General features: G+C 40.2%; 2 protein-coding genes across 35 annotated transcripts in view; one reads left to right on the top strand and one right to left on the bottom strand.

Moving 5' to 3' along the window:
- SMG7 (SMG7 nonsense mediated mRNA decay factor) overlaps positions 1–15,328 on the top strand; it is an 82,634-nt gene extending 67,306 nt beyond the window's left edge. For 9 of the 31 annotated variants that reach the window (XM_063613792.1, XM_063613791.1, XM_063613787.1 and 6 more), the window contains 11 exons: positions 2,060–2,179; positions 3,134–3,560; positions 5,475–5,619; positions 6,051–6,433; positions 7,086–7,457; positions 8,222–8,371; positions 10,321–10,401; positions 10,875–11,034; positions 11,870–12,040; positions 12,164–12,309; positions 12,896–15,328. In XM_063613792.1, coding sequence (XP_063469862.1) covers positions 2,060–2,179; positions 3,134–3,560; positions 5,475–5,619; positions 6,051–6,433; positions 7,086–7,457; positions 8,222–8,371; positions 10,321–10,401; positions 10,875–11,034; positions 11,870–12,040; positions 12,164–12,309; positions 12,896–13,057 — 2,317 coding nt within the window. In that variant the 3' untranslated portion in view covers positions 13,058–15,328. The remainder of the gene's footprint in view (positions 1–2,059; positions 2,180–3,133; positions 3,561–5,474; positions 5,620–6,050; positions 6,434–7,085; positions 7,458–8,221; positions 8,372–10,320; positions 10,402–10,874; positions 11,035–11,869; positions 12,041–12,163; positions 12,310–12,895) is intronic. The other 22 variants (XM_063613805.1, XM_063613804.1, XM_055235126.2 and 19 more) reach the window with 13 other exon arrangements.
- A 1,324-nt stretch (positions 15,329–16,652) lies between these two features.
- The window catches only part of NCF2 (neutrophil cytosolic factor 2), a 36,969-nt gene continuing 31,128 nt past the window's right edge, over positions 16,653–22,493 (bottom strand). For all 4 annotated transcript variants that reach the window (XM_055235127.2, XM_055235128.2, XM_063613808.1 and 1 more), the window contains 2 exons: positions 21,152–21,329; positions 16,653–17,314 (listed from right to left, as the gene is read on the bottom strand). In XM_055235127.2, the coding sequence (XP_055091102.1) occupies positions 17,202–17,314; positions 21,152–21,329 (291 nt within the window). In that variant the 3' untranslated portion in view covers positions 16,653–17,201. The remainder of the gene's footprint in view (positions 17,315–21,151; positions 21,330–22,493) is intronic.

Below are 22,493 nucleotides of genomic sequence, written 5' to 3'. Positions count from 1 at the left end.
CAGGTGAATCATGAGGTCAGGAGATCGAGACCATCCTGGCTAACCTGGTGAAACCCCGTCTCTACTAAAAATACAAAAAAAATTAGCCGGGCATGGTGGCGGGCGCCTGTAGTCCCAGCTACCCAGGAAGCCGAGGCAGGAGAATCGCTTGAACCCAGGAGGCAGAGGCTGCAGTGAGCTGAGATCACGCCACTGCACTCCAGCCTGGGTGACAGAGCAAGATCAAAAAAAAAAAAAAAGAGTGGTGTGGGCCAACCTGACTGACTCCACTTCAACTCCCAATCATTTTCAGCCTACTGCGGTTTAAACTATCCATGCCTTCTAGATACCAAAATCCAGTGACTATAGTCTTTATCCTATTGAATTTTCTTCAGCATTGAGTCCGTTGATTTCCTTCCTTCATGAAACCTTTTTCCTTAGCTCTGTGATACTATTTTTCCCACCCTTAGCACTCAGTCTTTTTCACTATTTCTTTTAAACTACATGCCTCTGAATGTTGTTGTTTTCCAGGATTCTTTTCTTGCCCTTTCCGTCCCGCTTTCCACATTCACCCTGTTAATCAAATCCATCCCTATGTCTCTTGAATGGTATGTCCCAAATTTTCAGCTCTGACTTCTCTTGAAGTTTGGATGCATATTCTAACAATCTAACCTCCTTATGCATTTTAAACTTTAACATGACCAAAAATTGAGCTTATATTTTCCAATTTGGTCAGCCAAAAAGCAATCTTCTTTCTATATTTTCTGTCTGTGCCTGTGGCATTAACCATCTATATGACCAAGCTAGAAATCTGAAAAACCCTTGTTTCCATTTGTCTTTCTCACCAAGCCTTTATAATTCTGTGTCTGAAATGCTTCTTAGGTTCAAGTCCTTCCGCTTATTTCCCCATACATAGTTCAGGCTTTTCTCACCAGTTTACCTGAAGTATGAAAACCTCCCTACGTATAGTTCCTGTCCTCCTATAGTCTATTTCTACACTGCCTATAGTTTTTAAGTATGGAAATAGTGATGTCGCATGACTAGTATTTTTATTTACCCATTCCCGGTTGCTCCACTGTCTCTTTTAGCTTGATGCTCAAGTTCCAGCACTATCCAGCTCCTAGTTGTTCAGCCTTATTTTCTGCCATTTCCCCCAATATTTATAAACTCTATACACTATGTGCTATACTTGAATAGCTCCCTATTTTTATTCCTCCACACCTTTGTTCACGTTGTGCCTAGAACATTTCCTTCTCCTCTACTGCCTTTCCATCACCAGCCTGGTAAGCACTTAGCCATACCTGTCAAGGTCCAGCTCAGGTATCACTCTATGAAACCTTTCAGGGCTTCTCAGAAGGAACTCATCCTCCTTTTACTATGTTCACTTAATTCTTTGCATAGTTCTTATTATGCTTATCAGATTGAATCATAATTATTTATTCCCAAAGGTAGGGACTCCTATTTATCTTTGTGTCCTCAGCATCTAGCCTTCTGCCTGGCAATTCTTAAATCTTCTTAAAAAAAAAAAGTTTAATAAGGAGAAATCTGAAAAATCTTTATTTTTTTCAGGTTGGTTTACCCTTCTGATATCAATGAGTTATTCTATATGCTTTATGATATTTATACATTTTTCTGATTTAGAATGGTCCACCACAAAGTGGATAGATTAATATTATTTATTAAAATAGGCACCTCAGAGACTCTTAGCATTGCCATGGTCATTTCAAGCAAATTACTTAGCATGCAAGATAAATGTTTATAAAACTTTATTCTTAAAATGGTAAAAGAATCTTTCCTAATAAAAAGTTGTGGTTTATTTGAGCTCCCCGACTAAAAAGTGAAATGTGAGTAAAAATATTACATTAATGTAATGAATTTGTATATTTTCTTTTCTGCTTTGTTTCATAGTTTGTAAAAATCTCTGGGAGTATAAATTCTAATAAATGCAGTTGATTACATCAAGTAGCTAACCTATATGGAAAATAATCTGAAGCCATTACAGTTAATCAGGTGAACTTGGTTGCCTGGAAAATATCTTTAGCAATTTAATATTCTCATAACTTGCTTGTGTCAATTTTAGGAACTTGGATTTTTCCAAAGGTCACCAGGGTATTACAGGAGACAAAGAAGGCCAGCAACGACGAATACGACAGCAGCGCTTGATCTCTATAGGCAAATGGATTGCTGATAATCAGCCAAGGTAAGTCTGTGGAGCTTGTGGTCTACCCCTTTTTAACCACTTTTTTAGATAAACACACACACACACATACCCATCTCATATGTTACATATTTTAGGCTTTGGCATAAATATTGTCGATCATGAACTCTTAAATCGACATGTTGGTAGCACAACATCTAATTATAACCCTAGTGAGTAAGTATACTCTTTATTTAGAATCTCTGTTCTCCCTATTGTGTATTATAGAGGTCTTGTTTATCGTGAGTTTCTGCTCTACTTTATAAATATCTCTGTAAATCTAACTGAATTGTACTTTCACAGTCATGGTAATTTGTATTGGCCTGGGCATGGTGGTCAGTTTCAGGCAGGACAGACCAAGATGGTGCTAGTAGCCAGTTAAGTACAAAGCAGATGTGTTCGTTAGTGTAGGGGAAAGAATGCAGGTTTTGTAATTCGATTGGTTTGAGTTCCATTTGTAATTCCACAGCTTCTAAAGTGGGTGTCCTTGGGATCTCCCCAGTAGATTATAACGTTTCCAAAGTCACTAACTACTTACTCATTTTTGTATTCCAGTTTCTGTCATACAGTAGGTAGTTAAATGCTTGCGTGTTTGAATGAACTTACCACCTCCGAGCTTCAATTTTCACATGTGTAAAATAGGAATTATATATAGCTACCTTATAGGACATATCAAGGGCCCTAGACTAGTGTCTTGCACCTGAAGCATGCTCAGAAAATGTAAATTCTAGCAAACGTTGAAAGAGCAGAGGGATAGGTTGTGACGATGTTAAGTGTGATAATGAGAACCTCAGTTTCTACACAACTACTTTTTGTGTTACCTGAATCCACATTGTTATATCCTGCTGTTTCCATGGTATTAGTGCTAGGAATATATTGACTTGGATCCACACACAATTCAGTTGTTATTTTTTAAGTTAATGTTTTTTATATATGGATTTATTTTTGCTTTTTTAGGCTGATTCAGTGTGAAAATGAGGTAGGGAAATTGTTGTTTATCACAGAAATCCCAGAATTAATACTGGAAGACCCCAGTGAAGCCAAAGAGAACCTCATTCTGCAAGAAACATCTGCGATAGAGTCGCTGGCTGCAGATGGGAGCCCAGGGCTAAAATCAGTGCTATCTACAAGCCGAAATTTAAGCAACAACTGTGACACAGGAGAGAAGCCAGTGGTTACCTTCAAAGAAAATATTAAGCCACGAGAAGTGAACAGAGACCAAGGAAGAAGTTTTCCTCCCAAAGAGGTGAGAAGGGACTATAGCAAAGGAATAACTGTAACTAAGAATGATGGAAAGAAGGACAACAACAAGAGGAAAACTGAAACCAAGAAATGCACCTTAGAAAAGTTACAGGAAACAGGAAAGCAGAATGTGGCAGTGCAGGTAAGCTGTATTTGAACTATAAAGCAGGTAGAGGAAGGCTCACACAAAAGGCAAGATTTTTCATTTTGTTCTAAAGCCATGAGAATTGGCTGTCCTGGAAGTTTAAATGCATTATTTAATTGCATAGTAAGGTTATACAAAGAGCTGTGATAGATGGTTACTTTATCAATTCTTGGGAATTGTGAGTGAAAAAAAAATCTCAGCCTGATTTGACACTTTTGTCAATCCTCATCAATTTAAGCAGTTTGAAAGGATTAGTTGCAGAGTTGTCAGTTTCACACAGGATTCTATTTTATTTGGAAGATATAACTACCATTTGTCAATGCTATAGTGGAGATTTGGGGTCTTCTGTAGATCCAGTAGAACCAAGAGTATATTAAGGCTTATGCAGTTTTTTTTTTTAGATTCACTATTATATATATATATGTGTATATATACGTATATATATTTTTTCTATAATATATATAATATATAATATATATTTTATGTATATAATATATAATATATTATATATATGTGTATATATACGTATATATATTTGTTTCTTGGAAAAATATGAGGCTTTTTTCTTGACAATTATACTTGTCCCAGCTAGTGGTATTAATATCACTTTAATCTTATCCTGGATCCTGGGAATTTATAAAGCAAGAACCCAGGTTTCTTGCTGGGAAAAGATAAGCACTGCTAAGTTATTTGTGACTTTCTTTTTATTAAAATATTTTTCCAAATAGATAAGATGGTTTCATATAAACAGAAAAGGGTCTTTATTCTGTGATGGTTTTATTAATACTATTAATGTTTGAATAAATACTTAAGTGGCCATGTGAGTTGTTAACACATTTTAGCAAATGTATGTGTTTGCATGAGAAACTACATTGTTGAAGGCTGTTTGTAAATAAATAGTACCTTTGATGTATTTCTCTAATGTTTTTTAGAAAGAGAAATAAGAAAATAATAGTTCCATTTTAACATTATAGCAAGGAGAGAAACAGAAAGACAAGGTAGAAATTAGGACGTGAGGGAGAGAGAGAGATGCTAGGGAAAGGCAAGAAAAAAAATGAACTAGAAAGCCAAAGGATCCAAGTTTTAGGGATAATGAGTCCAGCATTTTCTGCTTACCCTTCCTCCATTGTCTGTAATTGCTCGCAATAAGGTCCAGACTGAAAATAGAATCTCCTTTTTTGGTTTCTCATCCATCTCAAATCACCTATAAATGATTAAAGAAAGAAAGAGTCAACGTATCACCACACTCTGTACCTCGTCCGGGTTTTCTATAAATGCTACTCATGTTCCCTCATTTTGCTCAACTTTAAGCAGTGCATATGACATCTACTTCTCTCTGGCTCCATCTATAGGATCTCAGGGCCTGTTCCTTACTGCTGAAAGTATCCTTATTTAATCTGAAGGTTGGTAAAGTTGCAGGGTGGAAGGTGGATGCCTGACTGTACACATGTGTCTACGCAGATGAAATTAAACTGAGGGCCAAAATAACTCACCTATGGGTTAGTAGTCATCATTAGTTCATAATTCATGTATGTCATTTAATGAATTAGAGTATAGAGAACCCTGGGCCCCAGAACAAGCAACTTAAAGTCATAGACAAGTTTTTTTCAACTTGTTAGCATCAGGCATCTCATTTGTAAAACAAATGGGCTCTAAGATCCTTTACATATTTGGATTTTTGTGATCATGAGAAAGCAAAATAATTAGTAAAACTAAGACAGTAAAATTATCTTTTATTGGCTATTAAATAATTTCTTTGATTTTCCATTTTTAACTTAGGTGACTTTAAATATCTTCAGCATGTACTTTTAATCTAATGAGGTTTTAAATACTTTCTTAAGAGTAGGGTCTTCTTTCTAACACATTTGAGTTTCAGTTTATTATAGATAGTTTTGCTTCTATTGGTTACAGGTAAAATCCCAGACAGAACTAAGAAAGACTCCAGTGTCTGAAGCCAGAAAAACACCTGTAACTCAAACCCCAACTCAAGCAAGTAACTCCCAGTTCATCCCCATTCATCACCCTGGAGCCTTCCCTCCTCTTCCCAGCAGGCCAGGTAAATATGTTTTGTAATTTCTTCTACTTAATCTTTTCTGTGCAAGAATTTCTATTCACTCACTGAGAAATGTGTATTCTGTTGGAGTAATGTTACTAAGCCATAAAAAGTTCTATTTTCCCTAATACTTATAAAATTATTTTTGAACTGTTTCTGTGTAGTGTACATACAAGTGCATGTTTGTTATTATGAAGGAAATCCTATCACTAAATACAGAAGCTACTCACAGAACACTGATTACTTCAGTGGATAGAGGAAAAGTATCAATAGTTTATTTTTAGTTCTTCAAATCAAGTTAAAGATTGACAACATGACTAATCTTTTTTGTGATGTGTTAGAAGACTCCCTCTACCTACCTGTTAAAAAAAATGACTTTTTTGCAATTTTTTGCTGTTTCTTTAAAACTAAAGCTGTGTTCTTCTGTTTTGAAGGGTTTCCACCCCCAACATATGTTATCCCCCCTCCTGTGGCATTTTCTATGGGCTCAGGTTACACCTTCCCAGCTGGTGTTTCTGTCCCAGGAACCTTTCTTCAGCCTACAGCTCACTCTCCAGCAGGAAACCAGGTGCAAGCTGGGAAACAGTCCCACATTCCTTACAGCCAGCAACGGCCCTCTGGACCAGGGCCAATGAACCAGGGACCTCAACAATCACAGCCACCTTCCCAGCAACCCCTTACATCTTTACCAGCTCAGCCAACAGCACAGTCTACAAGCCAGTTGCAGGTTCAAGCTCTAACTCAGCAACAACAATCCCCTACAAAAGCTGTGCCGGCTTTGGGGAAAAGCCCGCCTCACCACTCTGGATTCCAGCAGGTAAGTTACAGTTGTGTGTACTATCCAGCTGAATGAAATAAGGGGAAATGCTGAAAGATTCAATGTTAGAAGTGCTCATTAAACTTTGACATACTTCTTGCTTAGATTTATAGTGATTATGGGAAAACAAAAGTATTGTCTCTACTGTTTATGAAAGTTCAAATGTTTTCCTTACTTTTGTAAAGGATAAAATCCTAGACCTTAAGTACCATTCTTGGCTGCTACTAAGTGTCCATTTTATTGAAAATGGATTTTCTGCAAATAATTCTCCCATAGGAACATAAACTACTAGGGAAATAGAATCACAGTCTTGATGAGGTACTAAGACAGATGTGACACCAGTCTTAAATGTTTGTCGTTTGAAGCACAGCACTTGAAGCAGAAAGGGGAAACAAACACTCATGCAAATATATTCATTCATTCATTAAACCTCTTAAATAGTTGAATTAAAAGAAAATATGAGTGTGGTGCCTATAATCTGTTCCCAGAAAGCTCTGACTATTGAAAAGCCCAAAAGGTAAAGGAAACTGCTGCCTTGCCTAGAGTTTTGTTGGTTGGAAAACACCCCAAGTTCATTCTGTGATTCTTTAGCATTCATTATAAGTAATATTGCATTTTATCCTCACCTTGATGACAGGCATCTCTTTTTTAGTATCAACAGGCAGATGCCTCCAAACAGCTGTGGAATCCCCCTCAGGTTCAAGGCCCATTAGGGAAAATTATGCCTGTGAAACAGCCCTACTACCTTCAGACCCAAGACCCCATAAAACTGTTTGAGCCGTCATTGCAACCTCCTGTAATGCAGCAGCAGCCTCTAGAAAAAAAAATGAAGCCTTTTCCCATGGAGCCATATAACCATAATCCCTCAGAAGTCAAGGTCCCAGAATTCTACTGGGATTCTTCCTACAGCATGGCTGATAACAGATCTGTAATGGCACAGCAAGCAAATATAGACCGCAGGGGCAAACGGTCACCAGGAGTCTTCCGTCCAGAGCAGGATCCTGTACCCAGGATGCCATTTGAGGTGTGTGTTCTTTCCTATCACCGGGCAATTTGGAGATAGGTCTGAGGTTGACTATCTTTTGAATATCTCAAATAGATCTTATAAAAAGGCCACTCTTATTCGTTAGTACTATAGAATGCCACTGAGTATTGGTGTAGCTCTTCGTTTCCTCTTCAAAGTTGCACAGTATGTTTTAGTTTGGAAGCTGAAGAATTCCATAACTGATTTTGAACTCTGATGGTCTGGCAAAGAAACCATGTACAGAAATCTCTAAAACAGCATGTTAGAGAATTCTGAGATAAAGCACTCCTCGCAGTTGGGCTGAATCATCTAAGTTTAAAAATAGGTTTACTGATATTTAAATAAATTGCTCTCTGAGAGAAACAAAGTTAGCCAGTTATCTTGGACAGTGGAGGTCCCTTTCTTTGCCCTTTTTATTCATTAGAAACAGGTGAATGTTAGTACTTTTTAAAAGATCTGTTTCTCTGTAAGCACAAGATATGCTAATCGTTTTGCTCCATAGCGTTGTGTTACGCACTAGCCACATTAACCTTTTGTGTTCTGCTCTGTCAGTATTTTTGCTTTTCTATTGTCTTGAACTTTCTCCATTATTGTCCTTGTGTCGCTTTGCCTTTGCATTTCAGAGCCTTTTTTCTCTTTGCCTAATACCATCTATCTCACTATCCCTTTGACTTTAGTTGTCTTCTTCCACCTAATTATGCTACTATTCCTTTATGCTTTTGTTATCCCTTATTGCGTCTCACTGTGATCCTTTCTGTCACTAGGACCCCAAGAGCTCCCCTCTGCTTCCTCCGGACCTGTTAAAGAGTCTGGCTGCCTTGGAGGAAGAGGAAGAGCTGATTTTTTCTAACCCTCCTGATCTTTACCCGGCTCTGCTGGGGCCTCTCGCCTCTCTTCCTGGACGAAGCCTTTTTGTATGTATTTAACATAATTCTGCTTCTTGCTCTAACCCCCAGCTGCTTTTCTGAGATACTGTAGTACACAGATGAGGTGATTTCTTTTCTTCCTGGGGCTGTCCTTTTCAGAACTGTAAAACATATTTTCTAATTGCCTAAACCAACCTTAAGATGGTAGTAGGATATAGCAAAACATTTCTGCCTTTATAGTTCTCCCAAATCGTAGAGACATACCTTGGTTTTATCCAGAAAGCATTCTGCAGAGCTGGTCACACACGCAGTGTGATGGTGACAAATTAACTCACTTTGCAGGTGACACTTCCATCTGGACCCAGAAATTTTAAGTGTCATTTAATCTTGCTTAGGAACAGTGAGATTTATTTCTCATATGTAGCCAAAATATGAAAGGAAATATGTTCTTGATTTTTTTTTTAACTGACATTATTGAACAGTATATGGCTCTTTTTTGTTCGGTTAACTAAATGCAGAAAGAGCCCTGATCTAAATTCAAAGTTGGATTCATAAACAGAATGAGTAAAAATGAAGAGGATTCTATTTATAAACATTGTCAGAGTGTCATAAATGAGTAAATATGAAAATAACTAGAATCACATAAAATAAAATCTGAGAACTCAGCCTGCATTTTAAAGAACATCGTTCTATATGCTTGTCAGTGTTCTTATTATATTTTACTGTGGGTGGGGAGTATAAAAGATGGAAAGAAAGATGTATGCTATGAGGCTTTTTCCCCTCTCTTTAGTACACCTTAATAAAACATAAAAAGATAGTAAATTTTACTTTCTTGCTGTTTCTTTCTCATAAACACAGGGCAAGAACACATTCATAAAATTAAAGTACATTAATTTTAGTGTCAAGAGAAATAAAACCTTAACAGCTTTCATGACATTGCTGCCATCCCTGGCACTTGAAGTTCCCTTAAGAATTTGCCTGGGTAGTAGCAGTAGGGGCCCCATACCAAGTTATTAAATAATAGCAATAAAAGATCCCCCTGGAGACTTAAATGGTAGTAGTGCCATGACTGAGTGCACAGGGATTGTGGAAGCGCAGCTGCTATACTGTTGCCTCTCTATGTTTGCCTTTCTTGCGGCTTTTATGCTGGAGTCTCTAAGGACTGAGGGTAGTGCTTCTCTGTCCACTTGTTTCCTAATCCCTTAGTTCCTGTTCCTGTTCCTTTAGTGTCCCTTTCATTGGAAATGGAGCTGATGGTAGAACAAGTGGGAGTATTTTCAGGGTTTTTTTTTTCATGTTTAAAAAACAACAATGATTAAAGAAACCTCGACTATAACCCTTCCAATATTTAACATAACGATACAACGTATGTCAAAGTGCTTCTCTTGTCTTAGGTATTTAGTAATGTTTTATTAACCAGCTATTCAGTGACAGCATTAGAGATTCAGCTTTGTTTCTCCTAATAACTTTGCTAGGGCCAATAAATGTAAGCTTGACTTTTAGCAACTGTTTTACTATATACTGCAAATAGAGCTGCTTAAAAAGCATATTAACAAAGCCACTTGTCAAATGGATTTGAAAGGCTTTTTGAAAGTCACCAATGTTAATGTTTTAAAAATTGTGGGGTGGAGAGAAACAGTGTTGGAACAGTTCAGCATTTTGTTTTGAGATTATTTTAAGTGCAACTATTGACAAGGGGATTCCTGAGGTCCATGCCACATAAACACTCAGAGTGCTGTTTACCAGGGTCTCTTGTCCCTGCCAGAATAGAATCTGACTAGGTTTGATCTAAAAGGAGGTTTCTACGCACCTGTGGCAACTGGCACTTAGGCGGTGTCTTGGTATTAACAGATTGGAATTCACATCTTCTGAGCCTCAAATTGTACTCAGTGGGCGAATACAGGCATGCTTTTGCTTTGGTTCCATAGTATCGTTAAGATTAATACTAAGAAAATAGAAGGTATAACTTAATTACCTTTTTTTCTGGGACTGTGAAGAAATCCTTATTGGAGAAGCCCTCAGAACTCATGTCACATTCATCCTCTTTCCTGTCCCTCACCGGATTCTCTCTCAATCAGGTAGGTGAACAATGAAGAATCCTGCTGTGTGCTTTTAGTGTAGACTGATCATTGTCTTTCTCATACTGTTTCAGTATGTCTGTTTTTTCTTTATTTTCCATGTATTAGTGTATTCCAGATATTTGATTTTATCACCCTTGTCTCTGATTGGGGCATACTAGTGACTTGTACATCATGAGTTAAAACCCTTTAACTTCTCATTAATATTGAAACCCTTAGGGCTGTCTTTTTGAGCCAAATAAATTATTCACATTTTCAACCTGGATAGTTTACGTAGAGCAAATTTAAGGGTGAGAGAAAGCAAAGGGGAAAATTAATTTGACTGGAAAATTGAAACAAAAAGAATAAAAGCCTTCAGAATTTCTCTTCCTAAGAAAAGCTTAAGGTGTACCAAGCATCCTTGAACAAGACATTGGATTTTCTCAAATCTCTTTCCTTGGGGTGAGTTTATAACTTCACTTCATGTCTTTCAGGAAAGATACCCAAATAATAGTATGTTCAATGAAGTATATGGGAAAAACTTGACATCCAGCTCCAAAGCAGAACTCAGTCCCTCAATGGCCCCCCAGGAAACATCTCTGTATTCCCTTTTTGAAGGGACTCCGTGGTCTCCATCACTTCCTGCCAGTTCAGGTATTAACTACTCTTTAAATTATAGACCTTACATTTCCTGTACACTCAGATTGATTAAGGGATAGTGAGATTCTGTAATTATAAATATATCAGTTGTTGGGTTTTTTATTTTTATTTTTTGTTTGTTTTTGTAACTTCTGAAAGGAAATAGAAAAAAAAAAAGAAGCCAGTTTATGTAATAAATGCTATTGACAAAACTTTTTACATCCTCAGTAGCCAGCAGAGATGTAAGGGAGAAAATAGAGGTTCTATGTTATGGTTCTCAGCTGTTTTTTAGTTTTATTTGTAGGTGTTCATTCTTTGCAGAAAAATTGCACTTTTTTTTTTTTTTTTTTTTGAGACAGCATCTTGCTGTGTTGCCCACTCTAGACTCAAACTCCTGGGCTCAAGCAGTCCTTCCATCTCAGCCTCCCAAGTAGCTGGGACTACAGGTGCACACCACTGTGCCCAGCTCTGCACTTTTTAAAATTGAGATTTTTAACTTATAATAGAGTCTGACTTAATAGTAATTCTTAAGGTTAGCAAATTCTGATACATAAGACCAATAAACATGTATCTGAAATAGCCATGCGAGAATAGTGCATTCATTCAGTTGACAAAAATTGCCTACTATTTTGTTTTGCTTTTTTAAGGCAAAGAATATGCCTTAGATATGTGTGGCAGGGCAAATTAGTGCATCTAGCCGATCTCTTTGGAGCCTTTAGTTTCCCTTTCCTTCAAAGCCCTGTGGTTGTTATTAGTAGAATTTTAGTGATCAGATCTACAGGAACCTGTAGTTCTTTGTATGTTTGTGAAACAATGATTTACTGTATCCTGTGTTGCTATTATTTAATAGATCATTCAACACCAGCCAGCCAGTCTCCTCATTCCTCTAACCCAAGCAGCCTGCCCAGCTCTCCTCCAACACACAACCATAATTCTGTTCCATTCTCCAATTTTGGACCCATTGGGACTCCAGATAACAGGGATAGAAGGACTGCAGATCGGTGGAAAACCGATAAGCCAGGTGAGATCTACATTTCATTGCCAAGCAAAATTGAAAGAATTTACTCTATCCTTCCCTGGGGTCTGGCAATTGGCAGTGATAGAACATCTTCTTGAATTTTTCTTATCTCTTTTCATCCCTTAGCCATGGGTGGGTTTGGCATTGATTATCTCTCAGCAACGTCATCCTCTGAGAGCAGTTGGCATCAGGCCAGCACTCCGAGTGGCACCTGGACAGGCCATGGCCCCTCCATGGAGGATTCCTCTGCTGTCCTCATGGAAAGCCTAAAGGTGAGTAGATTTCAGGAACAAGAACCACAAGATTATTACAGCAAAGATGTCTCTGCTTTCATTCACATAAATAGCTAGGCTTACTTCTCAGGCCCTCAGAGTTGACTGATACATAGCACATATATGACAAAGTCCTAGAAACATGGTCTGCCTTACAAGATTCTTGAGTGATAGTTTTTAATTTCTGAATTCACTAGTGGTAAAGCAGTATCTTCAGGAGGACAAAAACAAAGGTTTTAGTTTCATTCTTAAGGTTAAGAAAAGTCTGATTCATTTTGGAATGTTTGATTTAAGCCTTTTCTGACAAAATAAGAGTATCTAATTTTAGAAATGTTTTATTTGCCTGAAACCTTTATAGTAAATGCCCTGTGTGGTACCACATACAGCTGAGTTTCAGTAAAAAGACTTGACATAAAATGTGATTTCACTTCTTCTGGTTTAAAATAGTCTTAATGGCAACTAACTAGCTTTGAGTCTTATAATGACTTTTTCTAATAGCTGGATTTTTGTGGGGAGTGGGGTTGGGTTTTGGGGCCATGTATATGCCTTTATATTTGGCTGGGATTGAAAAACAAATCCCTTTCAGACAACTGGGCATTTGACCTCCGCTGACAAGATCTGGACTGTTTTTCAGTCTATCTGGTCCAGTTCCATGATGCATCCTGGACCTTCCGCTCTGGAGCAGCTGTTAATGCAGCAGAAGCAGAAACAGCAACGGGGACAAGGCACCATGAACCCTCCACACTGAGGACAAAGTGGCAACCTGGGAATGAAGGCTCCATAAACCATGGCATGTTGGGTTTGCAGGACTGGCCCACACAGTCCCCTGCAGGTGGCAGCCCTCTTTTCTGTTTCTCGCTGTCAAGAGGGTGTAAGTATTCCACCAGCCCGCTGAGTGTGCACGAAATGTTCGCAGTGCAACAAAAAGAAAAATCCATCAGGAACTCTCCGTCCCCCCGGGGCCTTCCGGAGGGAGAGAGAGAGGAACTGCTGTTTATCTCACTCAGTTACTTGGTATCACCGCCTCTCATCTTCTCCATCGTGCATGTCCCCAGCCACATGGGAAGTGAAAGCTGAGAAGGGAAGGCAGATGGGAGAAGCCAATGGGAACTTCTCAGTCCTTTTTTCCTCTTTGGGGAATAAAATAGGAATCCATTAATGATTACTTTGCTGACTGAGAATGTAGTTGAAATTATTCTTAAACATCTTTTATTATTACTCTCAGTAGTAAAATATCACACTGAATTCTTCCATACACAGGTGTGCTTCTAGTCAGTGTGTAGCAAGGAAAGCCCCGTTCACTGCTCCTGTGAGAGGTTGGTGGTGACAGGATGGGGAACCGACCTCTTCAGCCAGTGGAAATGTTCCATAAGGGAGAGTTCAAGGCCTCTCAGAAGGCTCTGGTAGGCCCTTCTCTGGCCAGGAGACTCCAGCAGGAAATGCCCTTCACTCTGTAGGTGCTCGAGCCCCAATCGAGGATACAGTGTGGGTGGTGGTGCTGGGCTGGACTAGCAGGTGACTGCTGTAGGATTTCACATTACGTTTTTGATTCCTGTAAATTTTACAGTCGCACAGCAAGCAGTCTCACAGGAGGCAGGCTAGTCCATTCACAGCCTGGCACGTTCTAATAGGTAGAAGCTTTCAGTGTGGTTATTTTTTCTTTGGTTGGTTTTTGTGCCCCCATTCTACTTCCCACCCTCCTGCCCCATCTCCATCCTTTCTTTACCCAATGCTGTATGCTAGTAATTGTTTTTATTCCTAATGTGTGCAACATCACATCTTCCCAAGAAGCAACAGCATGGGGTCCAGCAGTTGGGGCCCAAAAGACAGTCTGAAGAGGAAGGAAGCAGCAGTATCTGCGTAGCCCACAGAGGGCCCAGGCCCCTGCCCAGCTGCAGTCTCCCAGCCTCCACTTTCAGAGTGAAATTCAAGGCAGCGTGGACATGTGCCCATCACGCACAGAAGAAAACACGACGTCGTCCATTTTGGAAGAGACGAAAGAAAGGAAAATAAACTCTTTATTTGATATTTATTAGGAGGAAAGAGGACTGAAAATGTTCTTGTGTAGAAACAGAAGGACAGCATTTCTGTTAGTCATTTCCTGGAAAAGTAATATTTTAAGGGGAAATTATGGAAACAATCTAAATGTTCAATTGCTGTGCTAGTGGTAGGGTTTATTTTCTGGGAGGTCTCTCCTTTGTGTGTCTGTGAGTATGTTTGTGTACACACACATGCCCATCTGCTGTCCGAGAGGGGAGGGGTTGTGTGTGTGAGTGTATGGAGTTAGTGTGGAACTTAAGAGCTGGAACACAGCTGTAGAGCAAAGCACATCCAGGAGCCCCGGTTGTCACTGGAGTCTGGGCAACCCCAGCAATGAAAAGGGGTGAGATAATGCTCATTGCTCTTCAGAGAGAGTGGTTGGAGCCCACCCCCCCGTATGCTTACATTATTGCTCTTTTAGTTTGACATGGTGTTTGGGTTTTGTTTTGTTTTTTTGAAAGGTCTGAAAAGGTGAAACCCCCCCACCCAATGGCAATATGAAACCTTTTGTGCTTCTCTTCAGCCCCTTCCCTGTGTCCACCTTTCTCTCCTCTTCCCAAGCCTTTTTCCTACTACCTTTACCCAGTTTGTGTGTTTGAGCTCTGCATTCAGGCAGCTGCAACATTCCAGTGTTTGAACTGTCACTGATTCTTGCGCCCTAGACAAGCTAACCAGGTTTACCATCTCACTCCCAGTAATACCCAGCTCCCATCTAAAGCCCCATTCTGCATGAGAATTTGGTGTTTGGAATGTTTTCTGACTCTTGGGGCGGGATTCCTCGCCTTATCATCCTCACTGTGGAGTAATGAGGAGGGAGAGGAGAACCTTAATCAGAAACTGGTTTTGTGTAGTAAACTTTCTTTTGTGGTTTTTTGTTTTGTTTTCTGGGTTTTGTTTTTTGTTTTTGTCTGTCTGTGCAAGACCTGCAGCTGCTGAAAATCAGCTTTGCCTTTAATTAAACCATGTCTCTCCAACCGGATCTGTGTATCGATTGTTTCTTTTCTATCCTAAAAGATGTAAGTATTGAAGAAAATCCAACTTAAAAGGCAAGAATTTCAGCTACTCACAGGTCATCCAGGGAAAGGCATAGATGGTCAGAATTTGAATATTTTTCAGGGTTAATTTTGCTTTTAGTAGCATTCTAGACCAATGAATTATGGAAATTATAATTAATTGTAATGGAAAGGCATGAGTAGTAAGAAATCGATTATCAAAATTATTTTATTTAATAAAATAATGCCTTATGTTAAGGAATTAAGAGCCCATCATTTTTATTCCTATTGTAGCTGTTACTGAGGCAGTTCAGAGAGTTTATCCTTTCAGCCTGTGAAAATTCACTGAATCTGATGAGCAGCAACATTAATTATTCTTAGCTTTGGGGTTTCTTTTCTTTGAGTTGTGTCCAAAGTTTCCAGTGGTAGCTTGCTGGGTCTTCCAACTGTGTGCTGGAAGCCAGTGCTGTAGCTGACCGTAATGCCTGTGTGCTCACCCTGACCGGCTATCCTTTCACCTGCGTGTTGATTCAGTCTGCAGTTCACTTCCTTACTCTGCTTTTCACAGGCGCCTACACACTTGAAAAATTGTTAGCAAAGCTACACATACGCTACAGGAAGAAGTGGGTAGGGAGAGGAATTAAGGCCAGGCCTTAAGGTCTAATAGTTACAGATTCCTTCACCCAAGTTAATCCTGAAAAATTGGACAGTTGGGTTAGCCAAATCCATAGCATTCTGTTACGTATATTAGTATAGTATAGTATATGCAGTCATTTACCATATAACAACGTTTTGGTCAACAATGGACTGCGTATACAATGATGCTCCCGTAAGATTATAATACATTTTTGCTGACCTTCTCTATGTTTAAATACACTGATACTTACCATTGTGGTATAGTTGCCTGCAGTATTCAACACAGTAACATGCTGTACAGGTTTGTAGCCTAGGAGTAGTAGGCTATACCTGGCAACCTAGCTGTGTAGTAGGCTATACCATCTAGTTTTGTGTAAGTGCACTCTAGATGATGTTTGCACAACACATTTCTCAGATCATGTCTCCATTGTGAAGCAGTGCATAACTATTACCAAGTGTCAGCTAACAAGGTACTACTTATGAACTAGCTTCATAAACACTGCTGCTTTTCATCACTTAAATGTTGGTGATATATATTCAGTATTGAGTTCTTAACACATGTTCCTCTCGAGAATGAACAAAGGTATGTAATTCTATTAATTCTCTGTGGAATTTAGTGTTGTATTCCATGAGAACCTAACTTAGTCTAGGTTCTGTTTAAGCAACAAGACGTAATGAAAAAAGAAAACAAGTTTATTTGTATATGCCTTATGAGTAACCTATAAGGTTACTTCAAGCCTTAAGAGTCAATTACAGTAATGGTTCAGAAACAGGAATATTTGTACTTACTCCTTGGGCCCGGACTTGCATGTCTTGTTTTTGTAAGATAGGTTTTTTTTATTGGCGGTATGACACAGAAAAGTGCACCAATCAAATGTACAGCTTGATGAATGTTTACAGTGTAAACACAGCTAGCTAGCCAGCACTCAGAGCAAGAAATAGGATCAGCACCTGGAAGACCCTCTCGTGCCCTTTCCAGACACTTCCATCCACTCCTCCTCTCCCCTAACTCCTCCATTCACCTGTCCCCATCTCCTCACCCACTGTGCCCCAGGAAATCATCCTGGGTACTCACATCATTGTCTAGTAGGTTAAATTTTAACAGGGAACAGTTAACACTTCCAAACTGTAATGTGTTAGTACAGTGTACAGCAGAAGGGTGCTAAATCTTACAAACAAGTAATAGGGCTTCATTTTCTTCAGCTTTGTAGTTTGTGAAACATCCTAGACTTCTCTCCGAGTGCTTTCCAGATCTGTAGTTGCGCATTCTTCAACAAAAACTTTGGGGAAAATGCCCACCTTCCCTTTGCACTCCCCTTCCAGCCATTCTTCATTCACTGATAAAAGGAAAAGTACACGTGGATTTCTAAAACCACTATAGGAAGATTGCCCTGTCTGGCTATTCTACACAGAATTTGTTACCGGTCACCGTTCACTACCCCTAATTGTGATCAGGGAAAAGACAGTATTTCAAAGTGGTTTGAGAGTGAACACAGGGTTTAACCATCTTATTGATCTGTCTTAAACATGATAATGAAGGAGCAAAATGAAGAAGGATAAATTGTTTTTCAAAAAGTTACCAGATAAGAAGGGTCAAAGAAATTGAACAATGAGTCCTTAAATAGAATTTCCGTCCTTCCCCCACCCCCAACCTTGACAGGGTCTCACTGTCACCCAGGCTGGAGTGCAGTGGCACAATCTGGGCTTACTGCAACCTCTGCCTCCTGGGCTCAAGTAATCCTCCCACCTCAGACTCCCAAGTAACTGCAACTACAGGCTGTGCCACCACGCTTGGTTAATTTTTGTATTTATTAGAGACGGGATCTCACCATGTTGCTCAGGCTGGTCTCAAACTCCTGGGCTCAAGTGATCCACCCAACTCAGCCTCCCAAAGTGCTGTGGTGATAGGGGTGAGCCACCGTGCCTGGCCCAATTTTTTAAGAAAGAGAATTTTACCTGCCCTTTGTTGGGAATCTTTGTTTTGACTACAGAAAAGGGACATGCCATTGGTTAAATATATTAAAAATGAAAGTTCATTAGTAAGCTTTCTTCTTTTCACTGAACTCCATTAAACAGCTGAGCTGGAGCTAGTGATGGGTTAGTACATGTTTGTAAAATATAAAGATTTTAATAGCTCCTACTCAGAGCCTTTAATAGAGTGCAGGCATTGTACTTAAAAAATATATTTAGACTTCATAATAACTTGTAGGTATCCATATTTTACTAAGGAAAAAGAGACCCAGAGAGGTGAATAGTTGGTTCAGAGCCATTCTGCCAGTAAAAATCAGACAACTTAGGTATAGTCTCCAAAGCCCACCTACCTGACCACACAGCCAGTTCAGAAGTTTGTACATCTAAATCAGACATTAAGGCACTGGTGCCTGGATCCTGCCCCCAGAAATTTTGCTTTAATGTGTGGTGTGACTGGGCAGCAGTTTTTTCAAAAGTTCCCTCAGGTAATTCTAACTGCAAATCACTCTCTTGATTCTTTCTACTTACAGGGTAGGTCGTGGACTGGAAGCATATTAGAAATGAAAAATCCCAGATCCCACCCCAAACCAGAGTCAGAATCCATTTAGGAAGATCCCCAGGTGATTCACATGCACATTAAAGTTTGAGAAACACTTTGTAGATGAGACCATCTCATAACTTGAATGCAATTGAACTCCCCTCTGTCCTACCCTGACTGTGCTAAATTCTGTTTTCTGTTGAAGTGCTACAATATGGGTACTTCCTCAACTTACACTTGTACAGATAAGTCATAGTAAGAAGCGCACTGGCTTCTCTCCATATCTACCCAAAAGGTTGTTTTAGTGTGTTCTTTCATTTTTTTCCTGCTCCCTCTCCCAAACTCCAGACAATTGAGCTGGTTCGTTGATTTAGGCACCTAGAAAGTGGCACTGGGAGGTGTTCAACCCAGTTCTTCCCACTGAGTTACCATTCTCTCTTGTCGGAACACTCTGCTTCTATATTACTACTACTCATATTTTTTTTGAGACAGAGTCTCACTCTGTTGCCCAGACTGGGGTGCAAAGGTGCAATCTTGACTCACTGCAAGCTCCACGTCCCCAGTTTAAGTGATTCTGCCTCAGCCTCCTGAGGAGCTGGGACTACAGGTGCACGCCACCACGCCCGGCTAATTTTCTTATTTTTAGTAGAAATGGGGTTTCACCATGTTGGCCAGGCTGGTGTCGAATCCTGACCCCAAGTGATCCACTCACCTTGGTCTCCCAAAGTGCTGGAGTTACCAGCATGAGCCACCACGCCCAGCCTATACTACTCATATTTTTAATTAATTGCTACACACTTGTATACTCTCTCTACCCCCCATTAACTTTTTTTTAATTTTAATTTTTGGTGTTTTTTTTTTTTTTTTTTTTTTTTGAGACTGAGTCTCACTCTGTAACCCAGGCTGGAGTGCAGTAGCACAATCTCAGCTCACTGCAACCTCCACCTCCTGGGTTCAAGCGATTGTCCTGCCTCAGCCTCCTGAGTAGCTGGGATTACAAGCACCTACCACCATGCCCGGCTAATTTTTGTATTTTTAGTAGAGACAGAGTTTCACCATGTTGGCCAGGCTGGTCTTGAACTCCTGACCTCAAGCAATCTGCCCGCATTGGTCTCCCAAGGTGCTGGGATTACAGGCATAATCCACTGCGCCTGGCCTATTTTTATTTTTTTAAGACGAGTCTTGCTCTGTCAACCAGGCTGGAGTGCAGTGGTGCAATCTTGGCTCACTGCAACCTCCACTCCCGGGTTCAAGCGTTTCTCTTGCCTCAGCCTCCCTAGCAGCTGGGACTACATATGTGCATCACCATGCCCAGCTAATTTTTACATTTTTAGTAGAGATGGCGTTTCACCATGTTGGCCAGGCTGGTCTTGAACTCCTGGCCTCAAGTGATCCACCACCTCAGCCCCCCAAAGTGCTGGGATTACAGGTGTGAGCCACCACCCATTAACTTTAAAATTTCCCACTCTCTTTGTCTGTTGGATTTTCTGTTATAATTGATAGTAGTTTTTCACTGCTTTGCATTGGTAGTGCACAGACTCAGCATATGAGCAGGGCTTTTATTATGGGACTTTTTTGTGTCCAGGTAGAGAATTAGGCTGGCAAACCACGAGTTGGAATGGTGCTTCTTAGAGTGTAGGCAGTAGACCAGCATCACCTGGAAACTTGGTAGTAATGCAAGTTGGTGGGCCCCACCCCAGACCTGACTCAGAATCTCTGGAGAGTGGGCCCAGGAATTGATTTAACAGACTCTCCCAGGGATTCTTAGAACTCTCCACTTTTAAGAGGTGTGTCTTGCTGTGTTGCCCAGGCAACAGCCTTGAACTCCTGGCCTCAAGTGATCCTCCTACCTCAGCTACCCTAGTGGCTAGGATTACAGGCATGCTGTTTCAATTTTTAGTCTGTTCATTCCAAACAGAATCAAGAAAGTCACCAGAGACACAGGATAGTTCTGAATAGCTGGTTTTTAAGGCAAAATTTACTTACTTTTCTCTTTGAAAAGTACATTAATTCAAAGAACTATGGTTTGCAGAAGGTCTTACGGCTTGACGCAAAGGCAAAGTGATTCCAGCCAATTTGTTACCTCTGGGAATGAGAATCCATGGTTTCCAAAGCATACTCCTCTTTAATAATCAAGATGTTTATCGCCGGCCAGGTGCGGTGGCTCATGCCTGTAATCCCAGCACTTTGGGAGGCCGAGGCAGTGGATCACTTGAGGCCAGGAGTTTTGAGACCAGCCTGGTCAACATGGAAAAACCCCGTCTCTACTAAATACACAAAAATTAGCTAGGCATGGTGGTGGGTGCCTGTAATCCCAGCTACTCAGGAGGCTGAGGCAGGAGAATTGCTTGAACCCAGAAGGGGGAGGTTGCAGTGAGCCGGGATTGCGCCACTGCACTCCAGCCTGGGCAACTGAGGGGGACTCTGTCTCGAAAAAAAAAAAAAAAAAAAAACTCAGCTTTTTATTGCTTTCCTGGCTACTAGAGCAATAGACAGGGAAAGTCTGAGTGCTCAACTTTGCTCCCTCCAGCTAGATGCTAGGAAGGAGGTTGAAAACACTGGCTAAAGTTTTGTTTGTAGATTATTGATATTTTCTTCTCTCTGCCCTTGACCTTGTTTCTGCTAACATGTAAATTTGTTTCTATAATCTTGGAGTAGCACTTACCCTTTGATAGCACCAGGATTATATCCCCTTCCTGAAACTCCAGGTCCTCTGGTTGGGTAGCCTCATAACGGAAGAGTGCCTCTACTTGGCTGCCTTTCTTAAGCTGAGGTTCTGTTGTCTGGTTATTAGCATCAGCTTTTTCACTTTCCTTGGGTTCATCTGGAAAGCCTTGGTCACCCTGAAATAATAAAGGGCCTGTTAATGTTCCCAATTTCCTGCCAAATGAACATTGAACATCACTAAAGGAAACAGTGAAATGTCAAAGTAGAACCTGGGATATAAACTCATAAAGTTTGTGATCAGTGCCTTCTGTAGAGCTTATATGCTCTTTATGAATACTGGATGGTTGGGTAAATCAGTCCCCAACCTTTTTGGCACCAGGGACTGGTTTCATGGAAGACAGTTTTTAGATGAATGGTGGTGGGTTGTGGGTGTGGGGGTGGTTTCAGGATGAAATTGTTCCACCTTAGATCGTCAGGCATTAGATTCTCATAAAGAGCGTGCAACCTAGATCCCTCGCATGCACAGTTCACAATAGCGTTCACACTCCTATGAGAATCTAATGCCGCTGCTGATCTGACAGGAGGCAGAGCTCAGGCCAGTATACCTGCAGCTCACCTGCTGTGCAGCCCTGTACTGGCCCGTGGCCTGGGGGTTGGGGACCCCTGGGATAAATGAAACCAAAAGGTCTGCAAAATCATATACAGTCTTAAAATATCTTACTGAAACCTTACAATAATCTTGAGACAGGTAGAATAGGCATTATTATTTCTTTACAGATGGGGACAGAGCCCTAAGTCAAAACTGGCTTTCTTAGCATCAACTCTAACAGTAACACTAGGGACCTTGTTAGAAATGCAGACTTTCAACTCCATCCCAATACTACTAAATCAGAAACTCCCTGAAGGTGAATCCTGCAATCTGTATTTTAAGTCCTCTAGGGAATTCTGATACTTGCTAAAGTTCGAAAACCACTGCACAATGCCATACTTCTTTTATCTGTAAAATTTCTTATACGTCTTAGACTTATGGTCTTAGACTTCTTCCACATGATTGTCACTTTTGCTTCACAAATGAAGGAGAAGGATGCGGTTTCTACAGATGTGAATCATAGAATTTAACAAATCAACAGAAATGCTGCTAGGCTTGTATGTACCGAGTGTTATAAGTTCCAGCTTCTCAATGCTGTTTGTTGAACCTTGGTATATTGTCTTTATTGAGAGGCGATATGATGAGGTGGAAATGGCCCTAGAGAGTCCACAGACCAAGGTTTGTATCCCACCTCCACTGCTTACCAGCTCTGTGTCCCTAAACAAGCAGTGTAACTTCTTAGAACCTCAGT

This window comes from Symphalangus syndactylus, chromosome 19, assembly GCF_028878055.3.
Source record: "Symphalangus syndactylus isolate Jambi chromosome 19, NHGRI_mSymSyn1-v2.1_pri, whole genome shotgun sequence".
Classification (NCBI taxonomy): domain Eukaryota; kingdom Metazoa; phylum Chordata; class Mammalia; order Primates; family Hylobatidae; genus Symphalangus; species Symphalangus syndactylus.
The sequence above is the reverse complement of the archived record's forward strand: the minus strand, read 5'-3'. Positions and strand labels throughout refer to the sequence as shown.